General features: G+C 41.5%; 2 protein-coding genes across 2 annotated transcripts; one reads left to right on the top strand and one right to left on the bottom strand.

Moving 5' to 3' along the window:
- Nucleotides 1-245: 245 nt before the first annotated feature.
- LOC103029572 (F-box only protein 33) lies at nucleotides 246-16,906 on the bottom strand. The gene is made up of 5 exons (XM_022664744.2): nucleotides 16,263-16,906; nucleotides 9,582-9,692; nucleotides 7,800-8,163; nucleotides 7,200-7,503; nucleotides 246-2,377 (listed from the first exon to the last, which is right to left on the bottom strand). The coding sequence occupies exons 1-5, from the start codon at nucleotides 16,634-16,636 to the stop codon at nucleotides 2,112-2,114; spliced, it is 1,419 nt and encodes a 472-aa protein (XP_022520465.2). The 5' UTR covers nucleotides 16,637-16,906; the 3' UTR covers nucleotides 246-2,111.
- A 1,242-nt stretch (nucleotides 16,907-18,148) lies between these two features.
- On the top strand, nucleotides 18,149-24,627 carry fam177a1 (family with sequence similarity 177 member A1). The gene is made up of 5 exons (XM_022664751.2): nucleotides 18,149-18,380; nucleotides 19,700-19,885; nucleotides 19,969-20,035; nucleotides 20,953-21,050; nucleotides 21,950-24,627. The coding sequence occupies exons 1-5, from the start codon at nucleotides 18,312-18,314 to the stop codon at nucleotides 22,136-22,138; spliced, it is 609 nt and encodes a 202-aa protein (XP_022520472.2). The 5' UTR covers nucleotides 18,149-18,311; the 3' UTR covers nucleotides 22,139-24,627.
- Nucleotides 24,628-25,903: the final 1,276 nt, after the last annotated feature.

The raw sequence follows: 25,903 nt of genomic DNA, 5'->3' as shown, positions 1-25,903 counted from the left end.
AAAGGCCGTAGTTCGACATTCATTCACTTTCCTAACGCTAAAGCAGGCAACCGCAGTCTCTCCTCTACAAGCTTTACGCTACAAGCTTTATATAAAATGGCAAAGGAGCACAGGAATACGCCACGTAAAAGCAAACATCTGACACCAGAGATAGAGAGAGAGAGAGAGAGAGAAGGATAGATATAAATAGAGATATAGATAGTTAGAAAAATAAAAACCCGACGCATTCTTTTGGAAGAGCTCTCAAATTTTCATCAAAGAAAAAAAAGAGAAAGAAAAGTTAAAACCAAAAAAATCAAAAAACACTCCTCCTCAAATCCTGCCCACCGAGCGTCCCCCACAAACAGCCTGGGCAAAACCGCCTTCGCTGGAAAAGTACCGGAAGGGTCATAAATCCTGAGATATGTAGGGGGTGGGAGGGTGGATTCAACAGAAACTATTATATTAATAACAACATCATCAACAGCCTCCCTCCTCCTAAAAAAAACACTCCGCAGAAGAAATAAATACTGTGAGCTGGATTGCGAGCGAGCGTACTCCGAGCGAAACACTGAGGATATTCGTTCACCGCGACTACGAGCGTGGCGACGGTAGCGACGATGACGAAACTGCACCACTGAATGACTGCTGGTCTTCATATTAACAGGTAAAATGAATCCACGAGTACATGAATCCATATTCCAGAGCTGTGTAAGTGTAAGTGTGTGTGCACAAATGGGGAAAAAACAGGAGAGGGGGTTTTCAAGGCAACTGTGACTCAAGAGAAACAGAAATCAGAAATTTCAGAAAGCAGGGGTGGGCAATTCTGGACCTAAACAGCTGAATACCTGCACAGTTTTGTGCTTTTCAGCCCAACCGTTCCTTAAAATAGGCGGCGAACCAGCTCAAAAAAGTTAAAATCTGAGCAAACAGAGCTGACAAGGCAATCGGCACAAGATCTCAGGGCAGCTCAGGCTGTTGGAACAAAATCCTGGTGCATACGAGCTGCAAAAAACCCGCCCAGACCGTCGGAAACAAAACCCAGGGTCCGATATCTTGCCTTTCTGGACCTTGATTTGGCACCGCAAGTTCTTTCAAGTTGAGAGAATAGAATAGCTAGCTGATTGTTCTCACTCATCCACTCATCCATTCTCTTTCCCCCAAGTCCTCCTCTTTCTCCTAATCATAATCATCATCATGATCCTCGTCATTTTTATCGTGGTGTTGGTGCCTACCTGAGACAGACCCGAGTGAACGTTAAATAGATAAAAACCCTCCACTAGCTGGATGTTCAGCGCACAGGTTTCGAGTGCCGTTCTAAAAACCTTGGCTCATCTTCTGTTTGCCAGCGGAAGTTTGTCCACGTCAAAGTCAAAAGGAAAAAAACAAAATTTAAACAAAGCAATAAAGAGTGGGAGCTTCGCCCCAAGCGACACGGTCATCATTAAACGAACATCGAGATCAACAATTACATCGACAACGTCAACGTCACCATCTTCAAATAACGACTAGGAAGGGAGGAACGAAGAGGAAGGCTGCAGGGTGTAGCTAAACGTCCATCAGTTCCACCCATTCTCTCTCGGGCCGGAAGACTAGTCTCCCTGTAGGTCAACGGAAACAAGCAGGATTTTGTCGTCATCACGAGAGCCAAGATGGATCTGAAACTGATTTCAGTTTTTGAGGTAACTCCACACTCGGTAAGAGGAAACCAACGTAGGAGCAGATGAAGCAAAATACTCTGTACAACCTTTTTAAGCTCACGCTGTTAAAAAAAAGAAAATAAACAAACAAAAAAAGAAAAGAGAAGCCCCTCTCCACCATCCACTCATCAATTAGCTACTAAACCAATACCCAGCTATACTTTCCTATTGATAAGCAGGATATATAGATAGATATAAATATAGAGCTAATACTGGTTAAACACAGCACTTACAAAAGGATTAAATTCACACTACAAGGAAGGAAAGGAAAACAGAAACAAAAAAACAACAAAAAAAAGCTGAAAACAGAAAAAGAAATAAAGGAGGAGGAGTATATAAAATGAGACAGGGCCTGTTAATGTGAGATAATCCAGCACAGGGTGGATAAGGTGCGGAGGACAGTAAAGAAATAAACTAAAGGCCCTGCTGGGTTTAAACTCCCTCGCTGAAGCTCAGCATCTCGCGGTGGAAGTGTTGGGTGGGGTCGCTCAGGATCACACTGCTGTCCATGGAGGGGTGCCACACCCGCCCCAGCCCGAGGGAGACCTCCTTCACCAGGTTGTGCACCGGGTCGCCCTCGATGAACACGGACTGATCCGGGTCGAAGTCGATGCTCTCCTCCGTCACGGTCAGAACCTTCAGGTTGGAGCCACGCAGACGAGAGATGGCCACCAGGTTGTGGGACCACACTGTGTAACCTGCAGCAGAGAAGGGAGGAAGGGGAGGAGTTTAGTAAGGTGGCAAATAGAACCTGGTTAAAGATCACATTTTAATCCGTGTTCCATATTCAGATATTCATATTCAGAGAGAAAAAGAGATTGGCAAAGACAGACATATTGAGACCCAGCTTAAAAGAGAAAAATTTAGAGCAGTTAAAAGAGATTGAGAGAGGCTGAAAGAGGCAAAGATCCTGTGATGACAAAGACACATTTAGAGAGGTCAGGAGACACAAAGAGAGATTGAGACATGCTGGAGGAGGCAGAGAACCTGAGACACCAATAGAGGCAAAAATCTACATGAGCCAAAGACACCAAAAGAGGCAGAGATCATGAGAGACACCAAAGACAAAGACAAAGAGCTCTTAAGAGGGGTAGAGAAAAAGGCTGAAAGAGACATATTAAGAGGTGGAAAGACATCGAAACAGACAAACTGAGATTAAGACCCAGCTTGAATGAGATTGAGAAAAGCTGAAAGAGAGCGATTGAGAGAGGCCAAAGAGACCCAAAGAGATAGAAATCAAGAGAGGACAAAGAGACAAAATGAGGCAGAAATCAAGAGAGGCGGAAATCAAGAGAGGCCAAAAGAGGCAGAAATCAAGAGAGGCCAAAAGAGGCGGAAATCAAGAGAGGCCAAAAGAGGCAGAAATCAAGAGAGGCCAAAAGAGGCAGAAATCAAGAGAGGCCAAAAGAGGCAGAAATCAAGAGAGGCCAAAGAGACAAAAGAGGCAGAAATCAGGAGAGGCCAAAGAGACAAAAGAGGCGGAAATCAAGAGAGGCCAAAGAGACAAAAGAGACGGAAATCAAGAGAGGCCAAAAGAGGCGGAAATCAAGGATTCAAGGAGATTTTATTGTCATTCGCATCACATGTGGTACATGAGGTGGAACGAAATTGTGATCTCACGATCCAGTTTTACACCCAAAGAGCTGTTATTAATAGATATATAGATAAAAAAAGAATACAATAAAAGAAATAGAATATACAAAATAGATAGATAAATATCCCAAAGAATAAAAAAAATAAATAGAGAGTAGAAGGTTCAGCAACATGAATTCCAGAGTGCAAGTGTGCTATAGCAGCATGATAATGTGAATTAGAGCAGTGGAGATAAAGTGTCTCAGTGCAAGTAAAGTGACCATGATGGTAAACAGTAAACAGTAATTTGTCCTTGGTGTCAGTGCAGTGTGTTGTTAAGTGGAGTTTAAGAGTCTTACAGCTTCCGGAATGAAGCTGTTTGAGTCTTGTTGTTTTGCACTTAATGCTCCGCAGCCTCCGGCCTGAGGGGAGTGGGACAAAAAGTGCGTGTGCTGGGTGGGTGGGATCCTTCCTGATGCAGGTGGCCCTTTTCCTGCACCTGGAGGTGTAAATGTCTGTGGTGCTGGGGAAGCTAACTCCAACAATCCTCTGTGCAGCTTCACCACCCTCTGCAGTGCTTTCCTGTCTGCAGCAGAGCAGCTTCCATGCCACACATTGATGCTGGAGCACACAACGCTCTCCACCACACATCTGTAGAAGGAGGTGAGGACTACGCTCCCGAGTCCAGCTCGTCTCAGCCTCCTGAGGAAGTAGAGCCGCTGATGTGCCTTCCTGACCAGAGTGGAAGTGTTGTTGCTCCAGGTGAGGTTGCTGGTCAGGTGCACACCCAAGTACCTGTAGCTGTCGACCACTTCCACCGCAGATCCTCCAATGTGCAGGGGGAGGTGGGCATGCTTGCCCCTTCTGAAGTCCACAATCATCTCCTTTGTCTTTTTTACATTGATGCAGAGGTTGTTTTCTCTGCACCAATCCTCCAGGTGTTCCACCTCCTGCCTGTAGCTGGACTCATCTCTGTTCGTGATGCATCCAACCACTGCCGTGTCGTCCGCAAACTTCACAATATGACAGCCTGGATGGAGAGATGAACAGTCATATGTGAGCAGTGTGAACAGGAGGGGGCTCAGCACACAGCCCTGAGGGGAGCCAGTGCTGAGGATTATGGAGGGGGAGGAGATGTTGTGAATCCTCACAGACTGCGGTCTGTTGGTCAGGAAGTCTAGGACCCAGTTGCACAGGGAAGAGCTCAGTCCAAGTGAGGAGAGTTTGGTTATCAGTGTCTGAGGAATCATGGTGTTGAAAGCAGATGTGAAGTCCACAAAGAGCATCCGAACGTAGGAATCCTTCTGCTCCAGGTGGGTGAGGGCAGTGTGGACCACGGAGGAAATGGCATCCTCTGTGGATCGGTTCTTCCTGTATGCGTACTGGTGTGGATCCACAGTGCTGGGATGGTGGCTTTGATGTGGGTCTGAACCAGTCTTTCAAAGCACTTTGTGACTATCGGAGTGAGGGCTACTGGCCGGTAGTCATTCAGACCTGTCACTGTGGAGCTCTTGGGGACCGGGATGATGGTGGCGGTCTTCAGGCAAGTGGGGACAGCTGCCTGGATGAGGGACGCGTTGAAAATGTCGGCCAGGACGTCCGAGAGCTGGTCTGCGCAGTCTTTTAGCACCTGTCCGGGGATGTTGTCCGGGCCGGCAGCTTTCCGGAGGTTAATCCTCCTCAGCGTCCTCCTTACTTCTGCTGGTGTCACGCTGAGGGGCTCCTCTCCTGGTGAGTGTGGGAGTCTGGTGCTGGGGGGGGTGTGTCAGGGTTCTCAAAGCGGGCGTAGAACGTGTTGAGAGCCTCAGGCAGGGATGGGTCTTTGGAGCTTTGTGCAACGTTAGATTTGTTGTCCGTGATGCACTTGATGCCCCTCCACATGCTCTGTGGATCCTGGGAGGAAAAGTGTCCCTGGATTTTCTGAGCATATGCAGCTTTTGCCCTCTTAACTCCAGCAGTCAGCTCTCTTCTAGCCCTCCTGAGTTCATCCGAGTCTCCAGATCTGAAGGCAGCATCCCTGGCTTTCAGCAGGGAACGCACCTCTGCGTTCAGCCAGGGCTTCTGGTTCGGGTAGCAAGTCACAGTCTTGGTAGTAGTGACATCCTCCACACACTTGCTGATGTACCCGAGAACAGCAGATGTGTATTCCTCCAGATCCATCTCCCCCTCACACTCAGCAGCCTCCCTGAAGACCTGCCAGTCTGTGCAGCCGAAGCAGTCCTGCAGCACAGCGGCACCGTCACTGGGCCACACCGTGATGGTTTTCTGTGTGGGTTTTGAGTGTCGCAGTGGGGGGTGGTATGCGGGGACCAGCATGATGGAGATGTGGTCCGATAGCCCGAGGTGGGGGCGGGGGAAGGCTTTGTAAGCGTCTTTCACAGAGGAGTAAACAAGGTCCAGCGTGTTATTACCTCGCGTTGGAATGTTCACGTGTTGGTAAAACCTCGGCAGCGTGTTCTTCAGTTCTACGTGGTTAAAATCCCCCGCTACCACGTAGAACGCGTCCGGATGCTTGTTCTGAAGCGAGCTGATGTTGTCATAAAGCTCCTTCAGCGCGTTGTTAGCATTAGCATCCGGTGCTACGTAAACAGCAATCACGAACACCGCCGAAAACTCACGAGGCAGATAGTGGGGACGACACTTCACAGTCAGCTGTTCTGTCGCCTCTGCGGTCCGCTTGGAAGAGCTGCCGGCCGGCGAGCTGGAAGGCTGAGTCCGGCATGGTCTGGTTCAGCCAGGTTTCCGTGAGACAAATCACAGCGCAGTTCCTCATCTCCTCAGAAACATTCATCCTCAGCCGCAGCAGGTCCAGCTTGTTATCCAAAGAGCAGACGTTAGAGAGGAAAAGCGACGGAATCGGGGGTCGGTTAGCATTAGCCTTTAGCCTGGCTAGCACCCCAGCGCGTTTTCCTCTCTTCTGACACCGCTCGCACAGCCTCCTCCTCTTGCCCTTTGTCTGCAGCGATCCGGAGCGCGGAGGAGCTGCAGCTCGCCCAGTGTAGCTCGGATATTATTGTCCATAGTTGCTGTTTTACTGACCAAACTGTCCTTAATCCTCAGAAGTTCGGTTCTGCTGTAAGTTGGGTTCAGAACCGACGTAAAAACAGCTCAAAATAGGGTGTTCGCTAGGAGCGTGAGAAGCCGCTGCACTACTGCGCGCCGCCATCTTTAATGGAGGCGAGGCCAAAAGAGGCGGAAATCAAGAGAGGCCAAAAGAGGCGGAAATCAAGAGAGGCCAAAAGAGGCGGAAATCATGAGAGGCCAAAAGAGGCGGAAATCAAGAGAGGCCAAAAGAGGCGGAAATCAAGAGAGGCCAAAAGAGGCGGAAATCAAGAGAGGCCAAAAGAGGTGGAAATCAAGAGAGGCCAAAAGAGGCGGAAATCAAAAGAGGCCAAAAGAGGCGGAAATCAAGAGAGGCGGAAATCAAGAGAGGCCAAAAGAGGCGGAAATCAAGAGAGGCCAAAAGAGGCAGAAATCAAGAGAGGCCAGAGACAAAAGAGGCGGAAATCAAGAGAGGCCAAAGAGACCAAGGTTAAGAGATTGAGCGAGGCCGACTGAGACAGAAAGATCAAAAGAGACAGAAAGTTGGAGATCAGGAATGACCAAAAGAGGCCTCTCTTGATTTCCGCCTCTTTTGGCCTCTCTTGATTTCCGCCTCTTTTGGCGGAAATCAGGCGGAAATCAAGAGAGGCCAAAAGAGGCGGAAATCAAGAGAGGCCAAAAGAGGCAGAGGCCAAAAGAGGCCTAAAGAGACCTGAAGAGACCTCAAGAAAGGCCAAAGAGACCAAGATTAAGAGATTGAGCAAGGCCGACTGAGGCAGAAAGATCAAAAGAGACCAGGAATGACCAAAAGAGGCTGAGACCAACAGAGAATAAAAGAGAGGGTGAGAGAGGAGAAAATCTAGAGTTGTTAAGGTAAAGTTGGGCAAAATGGAAGGATAAACTCACCGTGGATGATCAGGACGGTGAGGTGCACACACCGCCAGGCCATCAGCACCAGCGGATCTTCATTCCGGTTCATGCTGAGGTCAGGAAACCCGCCGTCGTCCCTCACCAGCACAAAGTGTGAGAGTGTTTTGTGGTACTGCTGAGAGATGAGCTCCAGGACGCCGTCGGTCACCAGTGTGCTGAAACTGTCAAGGTGAATTCTCTCCAGAGGCAGACTGGGCTTCAGCACTCTCAGCAGGTCCTGACTGCACACGTCCAGAGCCATCAGGTAAACGCGGAGGTTAGCACTGCGCCGCACCAGCGCCTAGCCGCAGAACACAGTTATATAATTGCAATATTTAAATACACAAATCAATAAGATTAAATCACTCAATTACGATTGTGATTTAGGGCATTTCTAACATTGTTTGATGCACTTTTAGAATGTCCGTTAGCATCAACAACCAATAAGTTAAAAATCAATCAGCACTCAATAGGCAGAATAGTAGTCGATCAATCGGTAGTCAGAATGGCAGCCAATTGATTTAGTAATCAGTAGCCAGAACTATTGCAAAACAGTAGTCAGAATTCAGTAGTCAAAATGCCAGCCAATGAACTTACCTTTAGGTCATCTTCTGTGGCCGTTCCATCCAGCGGTTTGGCCTCCAGGGCGGCGCCGTTGAGCAGCAGAGAGAGGCGGTGTAGGGGCGTGCGGTCGCTGGCGGATAACAGCCTGCACATTTCAGAGGAGAAGTCGCAGAAGTCGATGGAGAGGGAGCGCAGGTGCACCAGGCGCTGAAGCTCGACTGTGGGCACCAGGCTGGGCAGCTGACCGTCCAGCAGACTGAGGTGCTCCAGAGTTTCAGCGCTGGGGTTCGAGAGCGTCGCCAAAGAGCACGGAGTCACCAGACCCAGCATGAAGGACGAGGAGAGCCACTTCAGCTGCCTGCTGTTAGACAGGATCTCCTCAAACAGCTGCTGCATCCTGACGGAGACGGAGAGGGTGGGTTATTGTTCTGAATTAGAGCCGCACAACAAACTATATCCAGAATAAAGAGCATGAACTGAAAACAGCATCAACTGGGGATGTGACGAGACACAGGAACTAGACAAGACCATTTTTCTTTATTAATATTTTAAAGAAAACTACAAAAATGACTTGAAAAATTGAGTTTTATTTGATAAAATCATATATAACGCAAACTCAGACAACAGTTTCTCTCGCAAATTAAGACTATAAAAAATAAAAATAAAACTTTTCTAGGTCCTACACATCGCCTATGTCTCTTGTTATTGTTATTGCTGTGGCTCTAGCACTTGACTGTGGAAGATGAGGTCCAAAGTAGGGCTGCAAGTAATGATTATTTAGGTAGTCGACTAATCTGTTGATTATTTTGTCGATTAGTCGATTAGTCAACGATTATTTCTGCTATGTTCTCTATCTCTAAAAATGATAGAAACAGCTGAACATGAGATTTAAAATGCATTTAAATGTCTAGTTGTTTAAACATGGAAAGTACTGAAATTTAGTGAGTAAATATGTAATCTGTGACAGACTAAGTTGAATGTAAACTGTATGATTGAGCCATTTACCCATCATCTCCCATTGCGCTTTTGTCCCCAGCACTTTGTGTACTGTTACAAATTAACGAATAGTTGACAATGAAATTTGTAGTCGACAAATGTAAATAATCGACATTGTCGATTATATCGACTAATCGTTGCAGCCCACGCCCAAAGGTATCAGTTAGTGGTGTCTGTCTTTTTATCTTTACTGGCACGGCTGGTCTAAGTAAAGAGCTGTGGTGGTGCTGTAAGTGTTTTTGTATTGTGCTAATATTAGCAGCAGTGTACATCACGATTTTCTTCCAGTACTTATAAATGGTTTGTGTCTTGTCGGTCAGTGTTTATTGTTTCAAGTGGGAGGCCAAAATGCAGCCAAACATACGACTTAAAAGTAGAGTGAGCATCTTCTGTGCGAAAACCCCGAATTTTCTTCTACTGCTGAGAGCTGATCTGACGCCTTATCGATCTTATCACTACTGTGTTGCCAGATCCCTCTAAAAAAGTCTGTACTAAACTGCTCCTTTTTTTTCCTCGCGAGACAGGTTCAAGCTTGGCGAGAAATATAGTCACGTTTTAATCTTACAAGATCTCGCGCCACAAGATCTCTTCACACCTCTAGTATCAACATTTAACATAAAACAACGGTGCTTTCTGTTCGATACCAACAGGTCACATGTAACGCAGATGGAGTGTATCCAAAGTGTTTCTCAGGTGTCAATATTATTACATATCTGAGCAGATTCAGCAGTTCGATTTAGTGATTTGTTTCGTGATGTGGGAAAACAATGATATATTTTATGTAAAGGAAAGACACATCCAGAAACACGTGAGACTTACTCTTTAATTTTCTTGCCACCCTGGTCGATCTGGCTGAGGTAAGAGCTGTCCAGAAAGCTGTCGTCCTGAAAAATGCACATGTCCCCGTACAAACTCAACCTCTGCAGATTCCTGATAAACAGAGAGAAAGAGAGAGAGAGAGAGAGAGAGAGAGAGAGACAATATCAGAATAAGAGCTGATATACACAGACAAATAATTCAAATGCACTCATTAGAACTGTACTTTTATCTGCAGACTGCTCCGTAATAGAACTAGGCTGGAGGTAGAGCAGCAGAGTGAAATATAGCAAAATATTTAAGGTAGAGTGTAGTACAGCAACAGATCCAAGTAGAGCAACAGAGCGAGGTAAAACAAAATATTTGAGGTAGAGTGTAGTAGAACAGATCAAGGTAGAGCAAAAGATTTGAGGTAGAGTATATTAGAGTAACAGAGCAAGGTAGAGCAACGTAGAGCACCAGATTAAGGTAGAGTGTAGTAAAACAGAGCAAGCTAGAGCAACTGATCGAGGTAGAGCAGCAGTTCAAGGTAGAGCAAAATATTTAAGGTAGAGTATAGTAGAGTAACAGATCAAGGTAGAGCAACAGAACAAGGTAGAGCAACAGAGCAAGGTAGAGCAAAATATTTGAGGTAGAGTATAGTAGAGCAACAGGGCAAGGTAGAGCACCAGAGCGAGGTAGAGCAAAAGATTTGAGTGAGGTAGAGCAACAGAGCAAGGTAGAGCAACAGAGCAAGGTAGAGCAAAATATTTGAGGTAGAGTATAGTAGAACAACAGGGCAAGGTAGAGCACCAGAGCGAGTTTGAGCAAAAGATTTGAGTGAGGTAGAGCAACAGAGCAAGGTAGAGCAACAGAGCAAGGTAGAGCAACAGATTAAGGTAGAGTGTAGTAAAACAGAGCAGGGTAGAGCAGCAGTTCAAGGTAGAGCCAAAGATTTAAGGTAGAATATAGTAGAGCAACAGAGCAAGGTAGAGCAAAATATTTGAGGTAGAGTATAGTAGAGAAACAGGGCAAGGTAGAGCACCAGATTAAGGTAGTGTAGTAAAACCGAGCAAGGTAGAGCAACTGATTGAGGTAGAGCAAAAGATTTGAGTAAGGTAGAGCAGCAGATCAAGGTAGAGCAACAGAGGTTTGAGATTTGAGGTAGAGTATAGTAGAGCAACAGAACAAGGTAGAGCAACACAGTAAGGTAGATCAAAAGATTTAAGGTAGAGTGTAGTAGAGCAACAGAGCAATTAGTAGTACAGTAGTAGTAGTAATAATAGTAGAAGGATACTATTTTTAGTAGTAGAGTAGTTTTTTTTGTCTCACAATTAGACCACCTCTAAAAAGCAGGAACCCATACTGACAAAATGAGCTTAGATAGATAGGTACTTTATTTATCCCGAAGGATAAATAAAGTATGTTACAAAAAATGTAACATACTTGTAATGTTACAAAAAAATAAAAATCAATTTAAAACCCAAACTCTTCATTAAACTGGCCTAAAACAAAATGTCACATTAAAATATATACAGCCCTACAAACATAAACCCATATAGCTGAATTGGCCTAAAAGCACAGAGACCCATCAGTAAATGGACCTGAAACAAAAGCAGGTATTGCACTAAAATGTGCCTGAAGCCTAGCTGCTAGGGGTGGGCAATATTATATCATATACAGTATATCGTGACACAGAAGTATCATGATATTAAAAATCCATATCGTGATAATAGGGCTGTTCTGTCTTAAAAGTAGTCTATTATTTACTGTGAAGCTTTAGGTGTATTTATTGTATAATTGTTTTAGTTTGCAGTTTATATGCATGCACTAAATATTCTGCAATATTATTTGCTGCATTATATTATTTTATGCTATATTATTTATTTTGCCACATTATGATTATACTGTTATACTATTATACTATATTCCTGAAATTAATTAATTATTTTAGTTTTCCTATATCGCCAAGTATATCGTTATCACAAAAATACCCTGAAATATCGTGATATTATTTAAGGCCATATCGCCCACCCCTACTAGCTGCACCAGATAAAACAACTTAACCAAAAAAAAAAAAACTTTGGAAAAGGGGTTAAAAACACTAATAAAAAATATTAATTCAGACTAAAACACAAACCCCTTCATTAAATGCGTCTAAAACACAAATATAAACAACTTAACCAAAAGAGGCAATCACTATTGATTTTTACACTGAAATCCACACCTTTAGTTTTCATAACAATAAAAATCTATTTTCCTCTATAGTTAAACACATTGCTGAGGGGAGGAGAAGCTTCAGGAAGCCGGTTCCCCTCGTTCTGTGCGGTTCTGTGGTTCTATGGTCTATTGTTTGAAGGTTCAGAGAAGCTGCAGCTCCAGCGTTTGTGGCAGACTGGCTTCATCCAGGCCTTTTAACAGCAGAGCAGCAAAAAAAAAGCCTCAGACGGGTGATGTGATTAATCACCATCACTTATACTGTGATTAATTACATTCCATTACATTACAGTAACTCACCATATGCTTTGAGAGTGTTGAGAGTAACCCATAAGAGTCCAGAGCCAATTAAAAATGTTTATACAAAATTCAAAATGAAAAACAGATGAATATTGACTTCAAACTAGTGCTGGGCGATATGGAAAAAATCATATCACGATATGAATTTTTTTATATCACGATAACGATATATATTATGATATTACTGTAGAAACGATAGAGACAATAGAAGGATGATAGACACTTTTCTATCGTCCCCATGATATTTATCATCATCATATCGCACAGCACTACTTCAAACTATATTTTTTTAAGGTAGAATCCTGATTTTTTGACAAACGACACAACCATTTCAAAACCAGTTATGCTATTCTATATGGGACATAAATCATTTTATTAAAGCAAACTGATTTCTGGGGAAAATAAAAAAATAATATCAGCACAGGGAAAAGTAACTGCTGGAAATACTGAGACTGTTTCAGTGTGGAGGAGAAGTAAAGGGAGGTGAAGGTCAGGAGCTGGAGTGTGAATGTTATCTCTGAAGATTCTCCTCTGGGAAGCTTCCCCCCACGTCCACCACAGACAGTCCTCCACCGTCCATATCAGCCGTTATCAGTTTCTCCACAGAGCAGAGACCAGAGCCCTATGAATTTATTTTTATTGGGCAAATTATATTGGCAAATATGTATTTTTAAATTTAAGGTTTTGATTTTTATATTTTTTCTTCACATTTTAGATTGTTAGCTTTTTAATAAAGCACACAATCACACAGCCAATTAATTTCTTAAACCCCCACTGTAAACAATTTCCTCTCAAACAAACCCCCACTCTGACCAAGTTCACCATCTCAAACCCCCACTCTGACCAAGTTCACCATCTCAAACCCCCACTCTGACCAAGTTCACCATCTCAAACAAACCCCCACTCTGAACAAGTTCACTATCTCAAACCCCCACTATGACCAAGTTCACCATCTCAAACCCCCACTCTGACCAAGTTCACCATCTCAAACAAACCCCCACTCTGACCAAGTTCACCATCTCAAACCCCCACTCTGACCAAGTTCACCATCTCAAACCCCCACTCTGACCAAGTTCACCATCTCAAACCCCCACTCTGACCAAGTTCACCATCTCAAACAAACCCCCACTCTGACCAAGTTCACCATCTCAAACCCCCACTCTAAATGAGTTATTCTCAAACAAACCCCCACTCTGAACGGGTTCAGCTCGATGATAACAGCTTTAGCTGGAGTTCTTCCTCTGCTGTGTTATCAGTAGGCAGGTGAGACCTGTAGTTAGGGTGAGGTGGGGGTTATTTAGCAGTAGAGTAGAGTAGAGTAGGAGGGGCTGATTACTGTATTTAATGCTGAGTGTTGTGAGGATAAACTCAGTGATTATAAACACATCCCTCCATCACCACTGCTCCCAACACATTACATTCACAGCTCTGTACAGAGATATAAACTATTCATATAGAGAAGAGTGTGGCTGGATGGTTATAGAGTTATAGAGGGGGGTATATGGGGATACAGTTATAGAGGGGGATATATGGTTATAGAGTTATAGAGGGGGGTATATGGGGATTGAGGTTTAGATAGGGATATATGGTTATAGAGTTATAGAAGGGGATATATGGGGATAGAGTTATAGAGGGGGATATATGGGGATAGAGTTATAGAGGGGGACATACGGTTATAGAGTTAGAGTTATAGAGGGGGATGTATGGGGATAAAGTTATAGAGGGGGATATATGGTTATAGAGTTATAGAGGGGGGTATATGGGGATTGAGGTTTAGATAGGGATATATGGTTATAGAGTTATAGAAGGGGATATATGGGGATAGAGTTATAGAGGGGGACATACGGTTATAGAGTTAGAGTTATAGAGGGGGATGTATGGGGAAAGAGTTATAGAGGGGGATATATGGGGATAGAATTATAGAAGGGGATATATGGGGATAGAGTTTTAGAGGGGGATATACGGTTATAGAGTTATAGAGGGGGATATATGGGGATAGAGTTATAGAGGGGGATATACGGTTATAGAGTAATAGAGGGGGATATATGGGGATAGAGTTATAGAGGGGGATATATGGGGATAGAGTTATAGAGGGCGATATATGGTTATAGAGGGCGATATGTGGTTATAGAGTTATAGAGGGGGATATATGGGGATTGAGTTATAGAGGGGATATATGGTTATAGAGTTATAGAGGGCGATATATGGTTATAGAGTTATAGAGGGGGATATATGGGGATTGAGTTATAGAGGGGATATATGGTTATAGAGTTATAGAGGATGATATATGGGGATTGAGTTATAGAGGGGATATATGGGGATTGAGTTATAGAGGGGATATATGGTTATAGAGTTATAGAGGATGATATATGGGGATTGAGTTATAGAGGGGATATATGGGTATAGAGTTACAGAGGGGGATATATGAGGATAGCTAAGGATTTGGATGAGTTAAAATGATAGAGTATGGGAATGAATGAGATTGGTATTAAGAATAATTATAGTTATGAGATACAGGGATGTGGGTATTGGTGTACAATACAAACAAAAAAATTATGCGCTAACTGTTGGATGTCCTGATAGCTGGGCTTCCTAAAAACCCAGATAGGCTACATTTTTAATATCAATATCAAAACTCAATATTGGTGTAATATCAGTGGTATTGTATCGTGACATTTCTAGCTGGCAAACCAATCTAACTAACTGTGAATCATAGTGCTCCAATGTTATGGTTCGGCTAAATCCTTCAGAGTCACTGCACACTATGCAGTAGTTATGGATATTGGTGATTATTGATTACACTCTATAATTATTACTGGACTATATCTCACCTCCTGTTGCACAGGTGTGCATGTACAAGTATATTTGTTTGTAGTTCTAAATATTGATTACCCAAATGGGTTCAATCATTACAGCCCATCTTAATCAATATAGGTTTAATATTGACAGTATCGTACTTTACAGCTAGGTTAGATCAATAGTGACTTCTATATATGGGGATTGTACAAATCTAGCTAATTGTACACCTTTATCACTCTGCTCCGCTTTATTATACCATTTAAATATCAATATCGAGACATAATATTGGTTTATTATTGATAATATTGTATTGTATACCAACATCTCTCACCATCTAGCTAGTTAACTGAGCATCATCATCATCATTGTAATCATTGTGCTCTACTGTTAATGTTATAAATATTTATTATTTTCAATACTCATTATATATCAATTCAATATTGGTTTAGTATTGATATTGAATATTGTGACACGATAGCAATCTAGATAGTTAACAGTGCACAATCATCATCATTGTGCCCTACTGTTAATGTTACGAAAGTTACATGTTTATCATACTTTTTATTACATAAGTTTAATATCAATATCAGTTTAGCATCAATGACCCTGAATCCTACTGTATTGTATTGTGACTTCTATAGCTATCTAGCTAATTTACAGTGCACAATAATCAATAATACACTACTGTTATTATACACTTACACAATTTTACTCTAGTACACCATTTTAATATCAATAACGAGACAATATTTAGTATTGATGATGGATTGATGTATTAGTATATATAGTCACTGTGCTCCACTGTTGATCTTATGATTGTAAATTGTTTATTATACTTTATATTCTTTATGAATATTGAGACATAATATCAGTTTATTATCGATTATATTGTTTTGTATCGGGACATCTCTACCTAGGTTAGTTATCGGCCTATAGCTATGTTAGTTAACTATGTGTCATTATCACTGTACTGTACTGTTATTGTTATGATTGTTTATTTATTGTACTCTTTTATACTCCATTAGATCATTTTAATATCAATATTGGTTTAGTATCAATGCTATTGTATAGTATATGTAACTGTGTCATCATCACCACTGTGCTCTACTGTTGATGTTATGAATGTTACTTGTTTAAATCATACTCTTTTATAGTGTTTATTATACCATTGTTATATTAATATTGAGACACGGTATTAGTATATCGGTTTAGTATCGATGATATTGTATCATATTGTGAATCATCACAGTGCTGTACCGTTATAGTGCAGCTATAGGCTACATCCTTTAGCATCACTGCGCACTATGCAGTATTATTACTAGTGATTATTGATTATACTCTATGTTTATCTATCTATTGATTACTGAGTTATATAAACACATTTCTCACCTGTTGTTGCGCAGGTGCGCGAGCACGCACAGCACCTGCTCCAGGTACCCGCAGGCCGCCTCCTCCCTCCAGTGCTCCTCCAGCTCCGGCTCCCCGTGTCCGGCCTGGGCCGCGCCGTCCAGCTCCAGCTGCAGCTCCCGGGCGAAGCCGCCGAAGCGCCGCATGAGGAACTCGAGCCTCCCGGTGGCGCCGGGGGTCCCGGAGCGCGCGCGCAGCTTCAGGCCGCTCCACAGCGCGGGGTAGAAGAGGCACTCGCGCCAGCGCGCGCACACCGCCGAGGCCCGCAGCCGGTCCCGCTCCGGCAGGAAGGAGAAGATGTGCACGATCAGCTCGCTGGGCAGCGCCGCGGCCCCCACACTCCCGCACAGAGCCATGGCCGCCTCCTCACGGGGGTAAACACGCTGATCTGACCGCTCCAGTCTCCGGATCTGCCCCGCTCACCCCGAAAACTGCCCCCGCGATCTGCCCCAGCAAAACAACCCGCCGCCCAGCTGCCCTGCCTTCAATACTGCCCGACCCCACCACTGTCGCCCTTAGCCGGGGGGGGAGAATTACTGCATAATAGTCATGCATATTAATAATGCACAGTGATGAACTCATATTCAGCCATTAATAACTATTATAACTAATATAATACAATTAATCCGGTGTTTACGCGTTTTATTGTTTATTTCTATACTAAAATGTATGTTTATTTAACGCTACACCCCCTTTTCTGTAGTGGTGCAGCCCGGACTGGCCCTATTTTTGCCATACCCTGACACGCCGCTAGAGGCAGTGCGCCGATAAATATATATACACACTCACACACACTATACACAAACACGAGTCATACAATCACACACTCACACACACTCACACACAGGGTTTAAATGCCTGTCAGAATAGAAAAAAGGAAGCTTTATTTACTGATTTAAACCTCAAAAGCTTGACACTGTTGTTGTATGTGCTTTGTTTAGAGTCCATTGTTCTCTGTTTTTTTCTATTTTCCCTATTGTACTGTACATTGCACCTCTCGAGATTTTTTATTCAATGTTTAAAAATAAAGAACTAAAAAAAAAGTTATACTGTACACACTACAGGCATCAGTCCACACCAGTTAAACTAATTCGTTTTAATATTGGTTTTAAATTAGATTATAATTAAATTAAATTTAATTAATTGGTAATTTTTTTGTCAATTTGGAAATTAAATTTGTCACCATTATTTTTTTTAACGATGAAAAGTTTATATATAAAAAGTTTATATATATATATATATATATATATATATATATATATATTGACTATGATTTAATCCGATCTTTAAATGAACTAAACAGGATTATTACTGGGTTTGAATTTGTTCATTTAAATGAATTAAAGTAAAAAAAAAACAGCTTTTTAAAATATTATATCAGATTTATTTATAAGCGACTGCTTTGCAAACACAACAGTGAGGATGAACACATTGTGACCTTATTTTCTCTTAATGCTGTTTATTAAATCATAGAGTGAAGCATTTACAATTATTATATAATTTTAGCCACATAGCTCACATTATTACAATATTACAATATTACAATTGCTCAGTTCTAGTCAAGTATGTGTTTGCTAAACACATTACAAGGTGCAGCCAGTCCATTCTTATGAATCAATAAAATATAATCTTAACATAAAATGTATAAAATATATAGACTAAGAAAACATGGCAAATAATATAAAATTCCTAAGCTGCGGCAGGCAGGGCAGTGTTTCTGTGTTAAGAGACTTTTATTTTGAAGGCGAGTGGGCAGGCCTGGTAGTGTTTGTGTGGTTTGGGGACTTTTATTGTGAATGCGAAGCTGCGATATTTCTGGTAGGGTCTGTGTTGTTTGGGGACTTTTATTGTAAAGGCGAGGTTGCGGAAGGGTGGGAAGTGTTTGTGTGGGTTTAGGATTTTATTGTGAATGCGAGACTGGGCAGCGTTTGTACCATAGACTATACAGTCTATGGTTTGTACAATTTGGGGACTTTTATTGTGAAGGCGAGGCTGCTGTAGACTGGGCAGTGTTTGTGTGGGTTGGTTGATATGGCGGATCTGTCCGTGTTTCTGTCCGGTATTACCGTCAGTCTGGGCCAGAATATGGACTCAGAGAAGGTAAAACTCTTATTTGTAATGATTTATAAAGTAATTATTATTTATAGATTAGTCGGATATGTGAGTTCGGCTGATAGATGTAATAGGAGCATAGTTTATATGAGTTCCTGATAAAGAGTGTGATCAATATCAGTCAGTTAACCTGTTTATCCTGTTTCTAATAGTTACTGTTCCTACTGTTACTCCTGCTAACTGTTCCTAGTACTGTCTATAGTACTGTTCGTAGTAACTACTGTTTCTAGTACTGTTCCTGGTTGTGCTCCTGGTACGGTTCCTGGTAACTAACTTACTGTTTCTAGTACTGTCCCTGTATCCTGTTCTTTGAACCGCTCCGAGTACTGCTCCTGGTAACTACTGTTTGTAGTAATGTTCCTGGTACTGTCAGTAGTACTGTTACTGGCACTTTTCCTAGTAATGTTCCTGGTACTGTCCATGTATATTGTTCCTAGTCCTGTACATGGTAAAGTACCTTGTAATGTTTCTAGTACTGGTCCTAGCATTATTCCTGGTTGTGTTTTTGGTACTGTTCCTAGTGGTGTTCCTGGTTCTGTTCCTAGTTCTGTTTCTAGTACTGTTACCAGGTAAAGTACCATGTAATGTTTCTAGTACTGTTTCTAGTATTGTTCCAGGTTCTGTTTTTAGTACTGTTACAAGTGATGTTCCTGGTACTGTTGTTAGTATAGTTCCTAGTACAGTACATGGTACTGTCCCTAGTACTGTTGCTGGTTCATTTCCTGGTACTGTTTTTAGTGTTGTTCCTGGTACTGTTGCTGGTATAGTTCATATTACTGTACCTGGTAACGGCTCCTGGTACTGTCCCTGGTACTGTCCCTAGTACTGTTCCTGGTTACTGTCCCTAGTACTGTTCCTGGTTACTGTCCCTAGTACTGTTCCTGGTACTGTTCCTGGTACTGTTCCTGGTACTGTTCCTGGTACTGTTCCTGGTACTATACCTGGTTACTGTCCCTAGTACTGTCCCTAGTACTGTTCCTGGTACTGTACCTGGTACTGTCTACAGTACTGTCCCTAGTACTGTTTCTAGTTTTATTCCTGATTCTGTTTCTGGTAACTGTTGGTAGTATAGTTGCTAGTACTTTATTTGGTACTGTTCCTAGTACTGTCTGTGTGGGGCTGAATAACTATAAATGAAAGCTTTATGATAAATAAGTAATTGAAATATATTTTAGAGTCTTTTTTTAGAGCCCACTTGTAAAGACCACACCTGTACGCTGAGTTTTGTAGCAATATTGGGTTATTTTTATCTTATTGTTAAGGTTTTTTGTATTTTATTTAAGGATATTTGAACTCTTCTGTTGTAGAACTCTACTGTGGTGAAGGACTTTGAGAACGTGGAGCTCGGAGACATCGGGAAGAAGCAGAAAGTTCCCCGCCGGACCATCTACTTCGCCAGCGGTGAAACAATGGAGGAATTCAGCACTGATGAGGAAGACGAGGAGGAGGAGTTGGTGCAGGCGAAAAGCAGTGCTCTGACCGCAGTTGACCCGGTGAGTAAGACGTCTAAAGGTTTATAGGTGGTTTAGAAACGTCCCTCAGCTCACCCTCTGCCTCTCTTTGTGTTCTGCTCTAGTCTAAGCTGACCTGGGGTCCGTATTTCTGGTTCCACATGTGGAGAGTGGCCACGTCCACAATCTCAGGTAACATCAGCTAACGTTTCTTTAATTATCTATCTAGAACAGGGGCTTTTAACACCTGGGGGTCTGTACTCTGTCCCTGGGGGTTAGTGAAAGTGATGGTACACTGTGAATATATTCAGATCAATCATTTAAACAAGGATAAACTAATATAAACTAAAACCACCTACTTTACTTAGCTTTATTTAGCTTTATGGGATTGGACTGGATTCTCAGGGGGTTCTGGGTAATTTTCTTATCCTCTTTAATTTTTTTATCCTCTGTGATTTTATTCCCGTCCAGAACGATCATGTAGGTGTATTTCTCAGACGTCCTCTGAGAAAATTACAGGCTGAATTATCTACTGTTTTTCTCTGAACTCCGTGCTCCTCCGGTAATTTTAGTCCCGTCCGGACGCACATCTCTGAGTTTCGTCTCCTCGCCTTTAATAAAATAGATATTTGTCCACTGCCGCGCACCGTAATTACACTTTGGGCACGCCGCGGTTTCCACGGAGATCCACGTTAAAAAAACAACATCGAGTGGAAATGGAGGAGCTACTGAGAAGCTACTGTAGTGCCCCTGCATTTTTAGTGTAGCGGGGCACTTTAGGGATCGTAGGAAAAATACTGGACAAAACGAGTTATGAATAAATATCTTTTTAACTTTTTTCAAAATATGACCTTGTGAAGTCAAAATAATCAGCAGCTGCGCTGCTTTGGCTATGTTCACACAGCAGCTAAAAGTAGCCTAAATTAGATTTTCTGACCAAATCTGACATTTATTTGAGTCTGTTCACACTATTATTCATTTTTATGTGATTCATTTCTGTTATCTGTCTGAACGGTTCACGCTTTGTAAGTGATGCTCATCACTTGACTATGTTGAAAGGAGTGTCTGGGGGTGTGGTGTTGGCTCTGATTGGTCGGTTTGTGTTTCAGTGTGTGATTATCTGGGAGAGAAGGTGGCGTCGCTGCTTGGGATTACCTCTCCTAAATATCAGTACGCTATAGACGAGTATTACCGCATGAAGAAGGAGGTACGTACATCCCATCATCTCTCAGCACCATCAACAGAGTACTAATATTAATGACAATTCACTAATGTTCCTTTATAAACTATATATATGTATATATATATTTTTTATTTTTTTTTTTAATAATTTTTAAACTTTAAATAGGGGCTGTTCTGAAAAGACAGCTGTTCTGCATAGAACAGTAATAACCCCAATAATGATCTCAATGTTTAAACAGTTCTACCAATGCAAGAAAACATTGTTTAAATGATTCTTTATTCTTATTCATATATGTCATTTATTATAAACAGGGCTGTAAGAAATGATCAGTATATTGAAGTACAAATACACTGAAATAATTTTTAATTATTACTTTATATGTAAAGATTGATGTCAGAAGTGGTTTATTTAATGTTGTGTTTAAACCCCGCCCACTTATCTGATTGCATAAAAAATAAACTCTTATTTTTTTTTACACTATAAAGTTTTTTTTTATTTAATCAATCACAGTTAGTTGAATGCCAATTGCCAAGTTCTTGTCCTAATAATAACACAGCGTAACAATTTTACATATATTTTTGTTCTAATGGTAGTCATTTTTTGTGTCTAAAATGAATAGATATTACTGTAGGAATTTGCAGTTTCGGGTTGGCAAAATTAGATAAATTGACTTTTTTGTTGTGTATAGACCAGAATTTAGACTAGGATAAAATAAGAAAATCAAAAAATTATAAAATAACAACACTTATATCTTGTTATATACTTTTAATATTATTATGCATGTTTAAACTAATAATACTGTACGAATTAGTTTTAATGGGCTGGTGAATGTAGGGTTATAGTTTATTTGGTTGTATATAGACTTCTATAAAACATGTAAATCAAAGGGTTATTTTTGAGAGTTCTCGTTTGATGTTCTGCAGGAGGAGGAGGAAGAGGAGGAGAACCGTCTGTCTGACGAAGCTCAGCGACGGTTTGATGGACAGAACCTTGCGGAGGGGGAGGAGCCAGCGGTGGAACAGCCAGAAGCAACCGCTTCATTCGTAAATGTGACCTTTGACCTTGAAGAGGAATCAGACGGCAGCAAAGTGCCTCCTCCCATTCCATCCTAAACCCCGCCCACCCACCATACCCAATTTCCCTCCTAAACCCTGCTGACCCAATTTCCCTCCTAAACCCTGCTGACCCAATTTCCCTCCTAAACCCCGCCCACCAGACCCAAATTCCCTCCTAAACCGCGCCCACCCTCCCACCAGACCCAAATTCCCTCCTAAACCCCGCCCACCCACTTGACCCACTTTGCCTCCTAAACCCCGCCCACGAGACCCATTCCCTCCTAAACCCCGCCCACCCTCCCACCAGACCCACTTTCCCTCCTAAACCCCGCCCACCAGACTCAATTTCCCTCCTAAACCCCACCCACCCTCCCACCAGACCCATTTCCTCCTAAACCCCGCCCACCAGACCATTACCTCCTAAACCCCGCCCACCCACCCACTAGACCATTTCCTCCTAAACCCCGCCCACCCACTTGACCCAATTTCCCTCCTAAACCCCGCCCACCCACCAACCAGACCCATTTCCTCCTAAACCCCGCCCACCCACTTGACCCAATTTCCCTCCTAAACCCCGCCCACCCACCAACCAGACCCATTTCCTCCTAAACCCCGCCCACCCACTTGACCCAATTGCCCTCCTAAACCCCGCCCACCCACCAGACCAGGTTTCCCTCCTAAACCCTGCCCACCAGACCATTACCTCCTAAACCCCGCCCACCCACCCACTAGACCATTCCCTCCTAAACCCCGCCCACCCACCAACCAAACCATTCCCTCCTAAACCCCGCCCACCCACCAACCAGACCCATTTCCTCCTAAACCCCGCCCACCCACTTGACCCAATTTCCCTCCTAAACCCCGCCCACCCCTATCCTACGACTCTACAGCATTTCTGTATCTACAGTATCTAGAACTGGATTACATAACTTTCATTTCATATGTAATTAGACTGTAATATTTAACCAAGAACCGATTTCTTTTTTTTTTTACCCAAAGAAAACATTTTTATTTGTTTGCTTTTTATTTAAACGCAAAACCATAAACTTTAATCTTAAAGAAGCAGTTTAGTGAAAAATCAATGTATGACGATCGACCTCTGACCCAGATTCAGTCGATCAGCTGAGATATGTTTGGTATCTTATGTGTGTATATATCATATAAACGTAGCACAGAAAGCAAGGAAATATGTGATTGATCGATTTTTTTCTTTATTGTCACAATGCTTCTTGGTAATAAATCTGTTGGAGGATCCATTTGTATGGATCATGTATTTGTGGGATACAACCATAAAAAAAAAACAGGTTACCGTATTTTAAGCACTATAAGGTGCACCAGATGATAATGCGCATTATGTGTCACTAATAAGGAACAAAGGTGTTGCGATGTTTTTTCTTCTAATAGACCTGTATATCTAAGCTCAGTTAAGTAAACAAAACTGTATTTCTTAAAAAAAACCTAATTATTTTATTGTCAAACGAGTGCTGGATGTTAATCTACACAGATTACTCTCCTGAAATTTGCACTTTTTTTTTTTTTTTTAAATTTGTGTGAGTAAAACGCTTCCGTTTATCTACAGTAAGCTATTTCCAGATTTGCACTAAGGCTGGGTACAGCAGCATTAGCATTAGCATTAGCGGCTAAAAGTAAATGCTACCCGACAGCACTACACTGTGGATTATCTATATCAGAGTGTTTGGGTAAGCCAGGGCGATACCAGCTAGCGGTTTGTCCTAGGTAGCTTGTTTTAACACTTTAAACATGCAGACTACAGTCTGATAGTACTCTCCTCTAAACAACAGTATAAGAGCTAGAACGGCAGTTAGCGGCTAATGCTAATGCTGCTGCACCTAGCCTTAGTGCTGGAGAAACTTAACTGAAAACTCACCCTAAAAACGCTGTACTTCAGTGGAGTGTCTATATGCTACTTAATACCTGACTGGTAGAATTCATACATAAAATACACCAGATTATAAGAAGCTCTGATGATTTTTGGGAAAATTAAAGGATTTTAAGTGCATCTTATAATCAAAAAAATACGGTAATCCTCTCTGCAGTTACAGACTTTCCAACAATATAAGATTTATTACAAATTAGGATTGTTACAATAAAGAAATGATCTACCAAACACACACGTACCTAACTTTTCTGCTTTATTTATATACACACTATATTATGGACTGAATATGGTATCAGAAGTTAATAATCGTAATACTCTATCTTTTATTTTTTACCAAATTGTTGCTTTAATTGCAGCTTAAAGCTGCTATACAGACTCTGTGGCCTTTCAGTATGACTGATGTTTGTATTTGTGTTGTTTTTGGGTCCTGCAGCTCCATTATACTGACTTATGTACATTTAAATATGTTATATATGTTTATATCTTTTGCTGAGGCGTCTATGAAGGACTGAGATAGAAAATCATAAGATCTTAAATCAGACAGTAGGACTAGAGCTGAGCAAAGGTTCTAGGCATCTGAGAACCTTATATAAATGTGATTATTTGGGCAGTAAACTCTCTTTTTTCAAATACATTTTTTACAAAATACAGTGTCCTGGCATTTCTTGAGGAATAAGTGTACAAAATAACTGTTATTGCGACCCGCAATTCGTCTAGATTATTTAATCTAATACAGATTATCGCTTTGTTCCAAGGCTGTTTGCCAATAACAACACTCCTAAGTGTAGCCCCGCCCCCCTCTTATTATAATATAGAGAAATAAGGTTATAAACTATTTTCTGGGGAAAATGTGGTAAAATTTTACCACAGAGAAAACTAACTGTTGGAATTAAAAAACAGGACAGTTTAGAGAAGTAAAATGAGATGGAAAAATGGGCGGGGCTTTTTTGTCATTGAAACATATGAGGATGGGTGGAGCTAAACGTCATACTGCAACCAGCCAGCAGAGGCGCTAGAGCTGTTCATGCTTTTATACAGTCATTAGTTCTGAAGGTTATATATATATATATATATATATATATATATATATATATATATATATATATATATATATATATATATATATAAAAATTCGCATTAGTTCTGCCGGTATGCTGATTACATGATCAGTTATTAGTTCTGTATAGTAAACAGTTTTACTCTTGATTTTCTCCTTATATAAATAAGTGTATATAATTTATCCGTATGTTACTGACTGTACTGGAGCTGCAGGTTGTGTTTGGTCAGTGTAACGTTTATCATGTCAGATTTCTGATGCTTTAAGACACTTTTCTTTTTACAATTTTCTCTGTTTTTCTTTTCTGCCCTTTATAATCAGAATTTCGGAGAAGAGGAATAAATTATCTTTATTTATTTCTCTAATTTCCAATTTTGCACTTTGCAACAAAAATAGACTGAATTATAGCATCAACCTGGGGGAGAAAACGCAAAAATCACACACAGGTTTACTTTTTCATTTTTGTAAAACTCAGACTGTGAAGGAGAATTAAAATGGTAAAAAAAAAGGGAAATCAAAGGGAAATCGTAGTGTTAATCATTTCAGTTTTCTGACCATTCAAGATTAAATTCAACAATAAGAAATTGGATATTATCCTTTTTTTCTGCACCTCACAATCAGAATTACAGGAAAAAAAATCTTGATTTTCTGATTTTTCCCTTTTTGCATCTTGTAAAAAATAATGTTGGATTATACCATCAATTTTTTGTTAATATAAAAATTAAAAAATATTCCTGTCAAAAAATGTTCCTGAAAAATTATGAATGTGGATTTGTTTTCTTCAGTAAACAAAAAAAAAATGTTCTTAATTTTCTATTATTCTATTATTATATGTTATTGTTGTATTGTTCTATTGTCTCTCAAA

Source organism: Astyanax mexicanus, chromosome 14, assembly GCF_023375975.1.
Source record: "Astyanax mexicanus isolate ESR-SI-001 chromosome 14, AstMex3_surface, whole genome shotgun sequence".
NCBI classification, from domain to species: domain Eukaryota; kingdom Metazoa; phylum Chordata; class Actinopteri; order Characiformes; family Acestrorhamphidae; genus Astyanax; species Astyanax mexicanus.
This window is presented reverse-complemented; position numbering and strand designations above follow the sequence as displayed.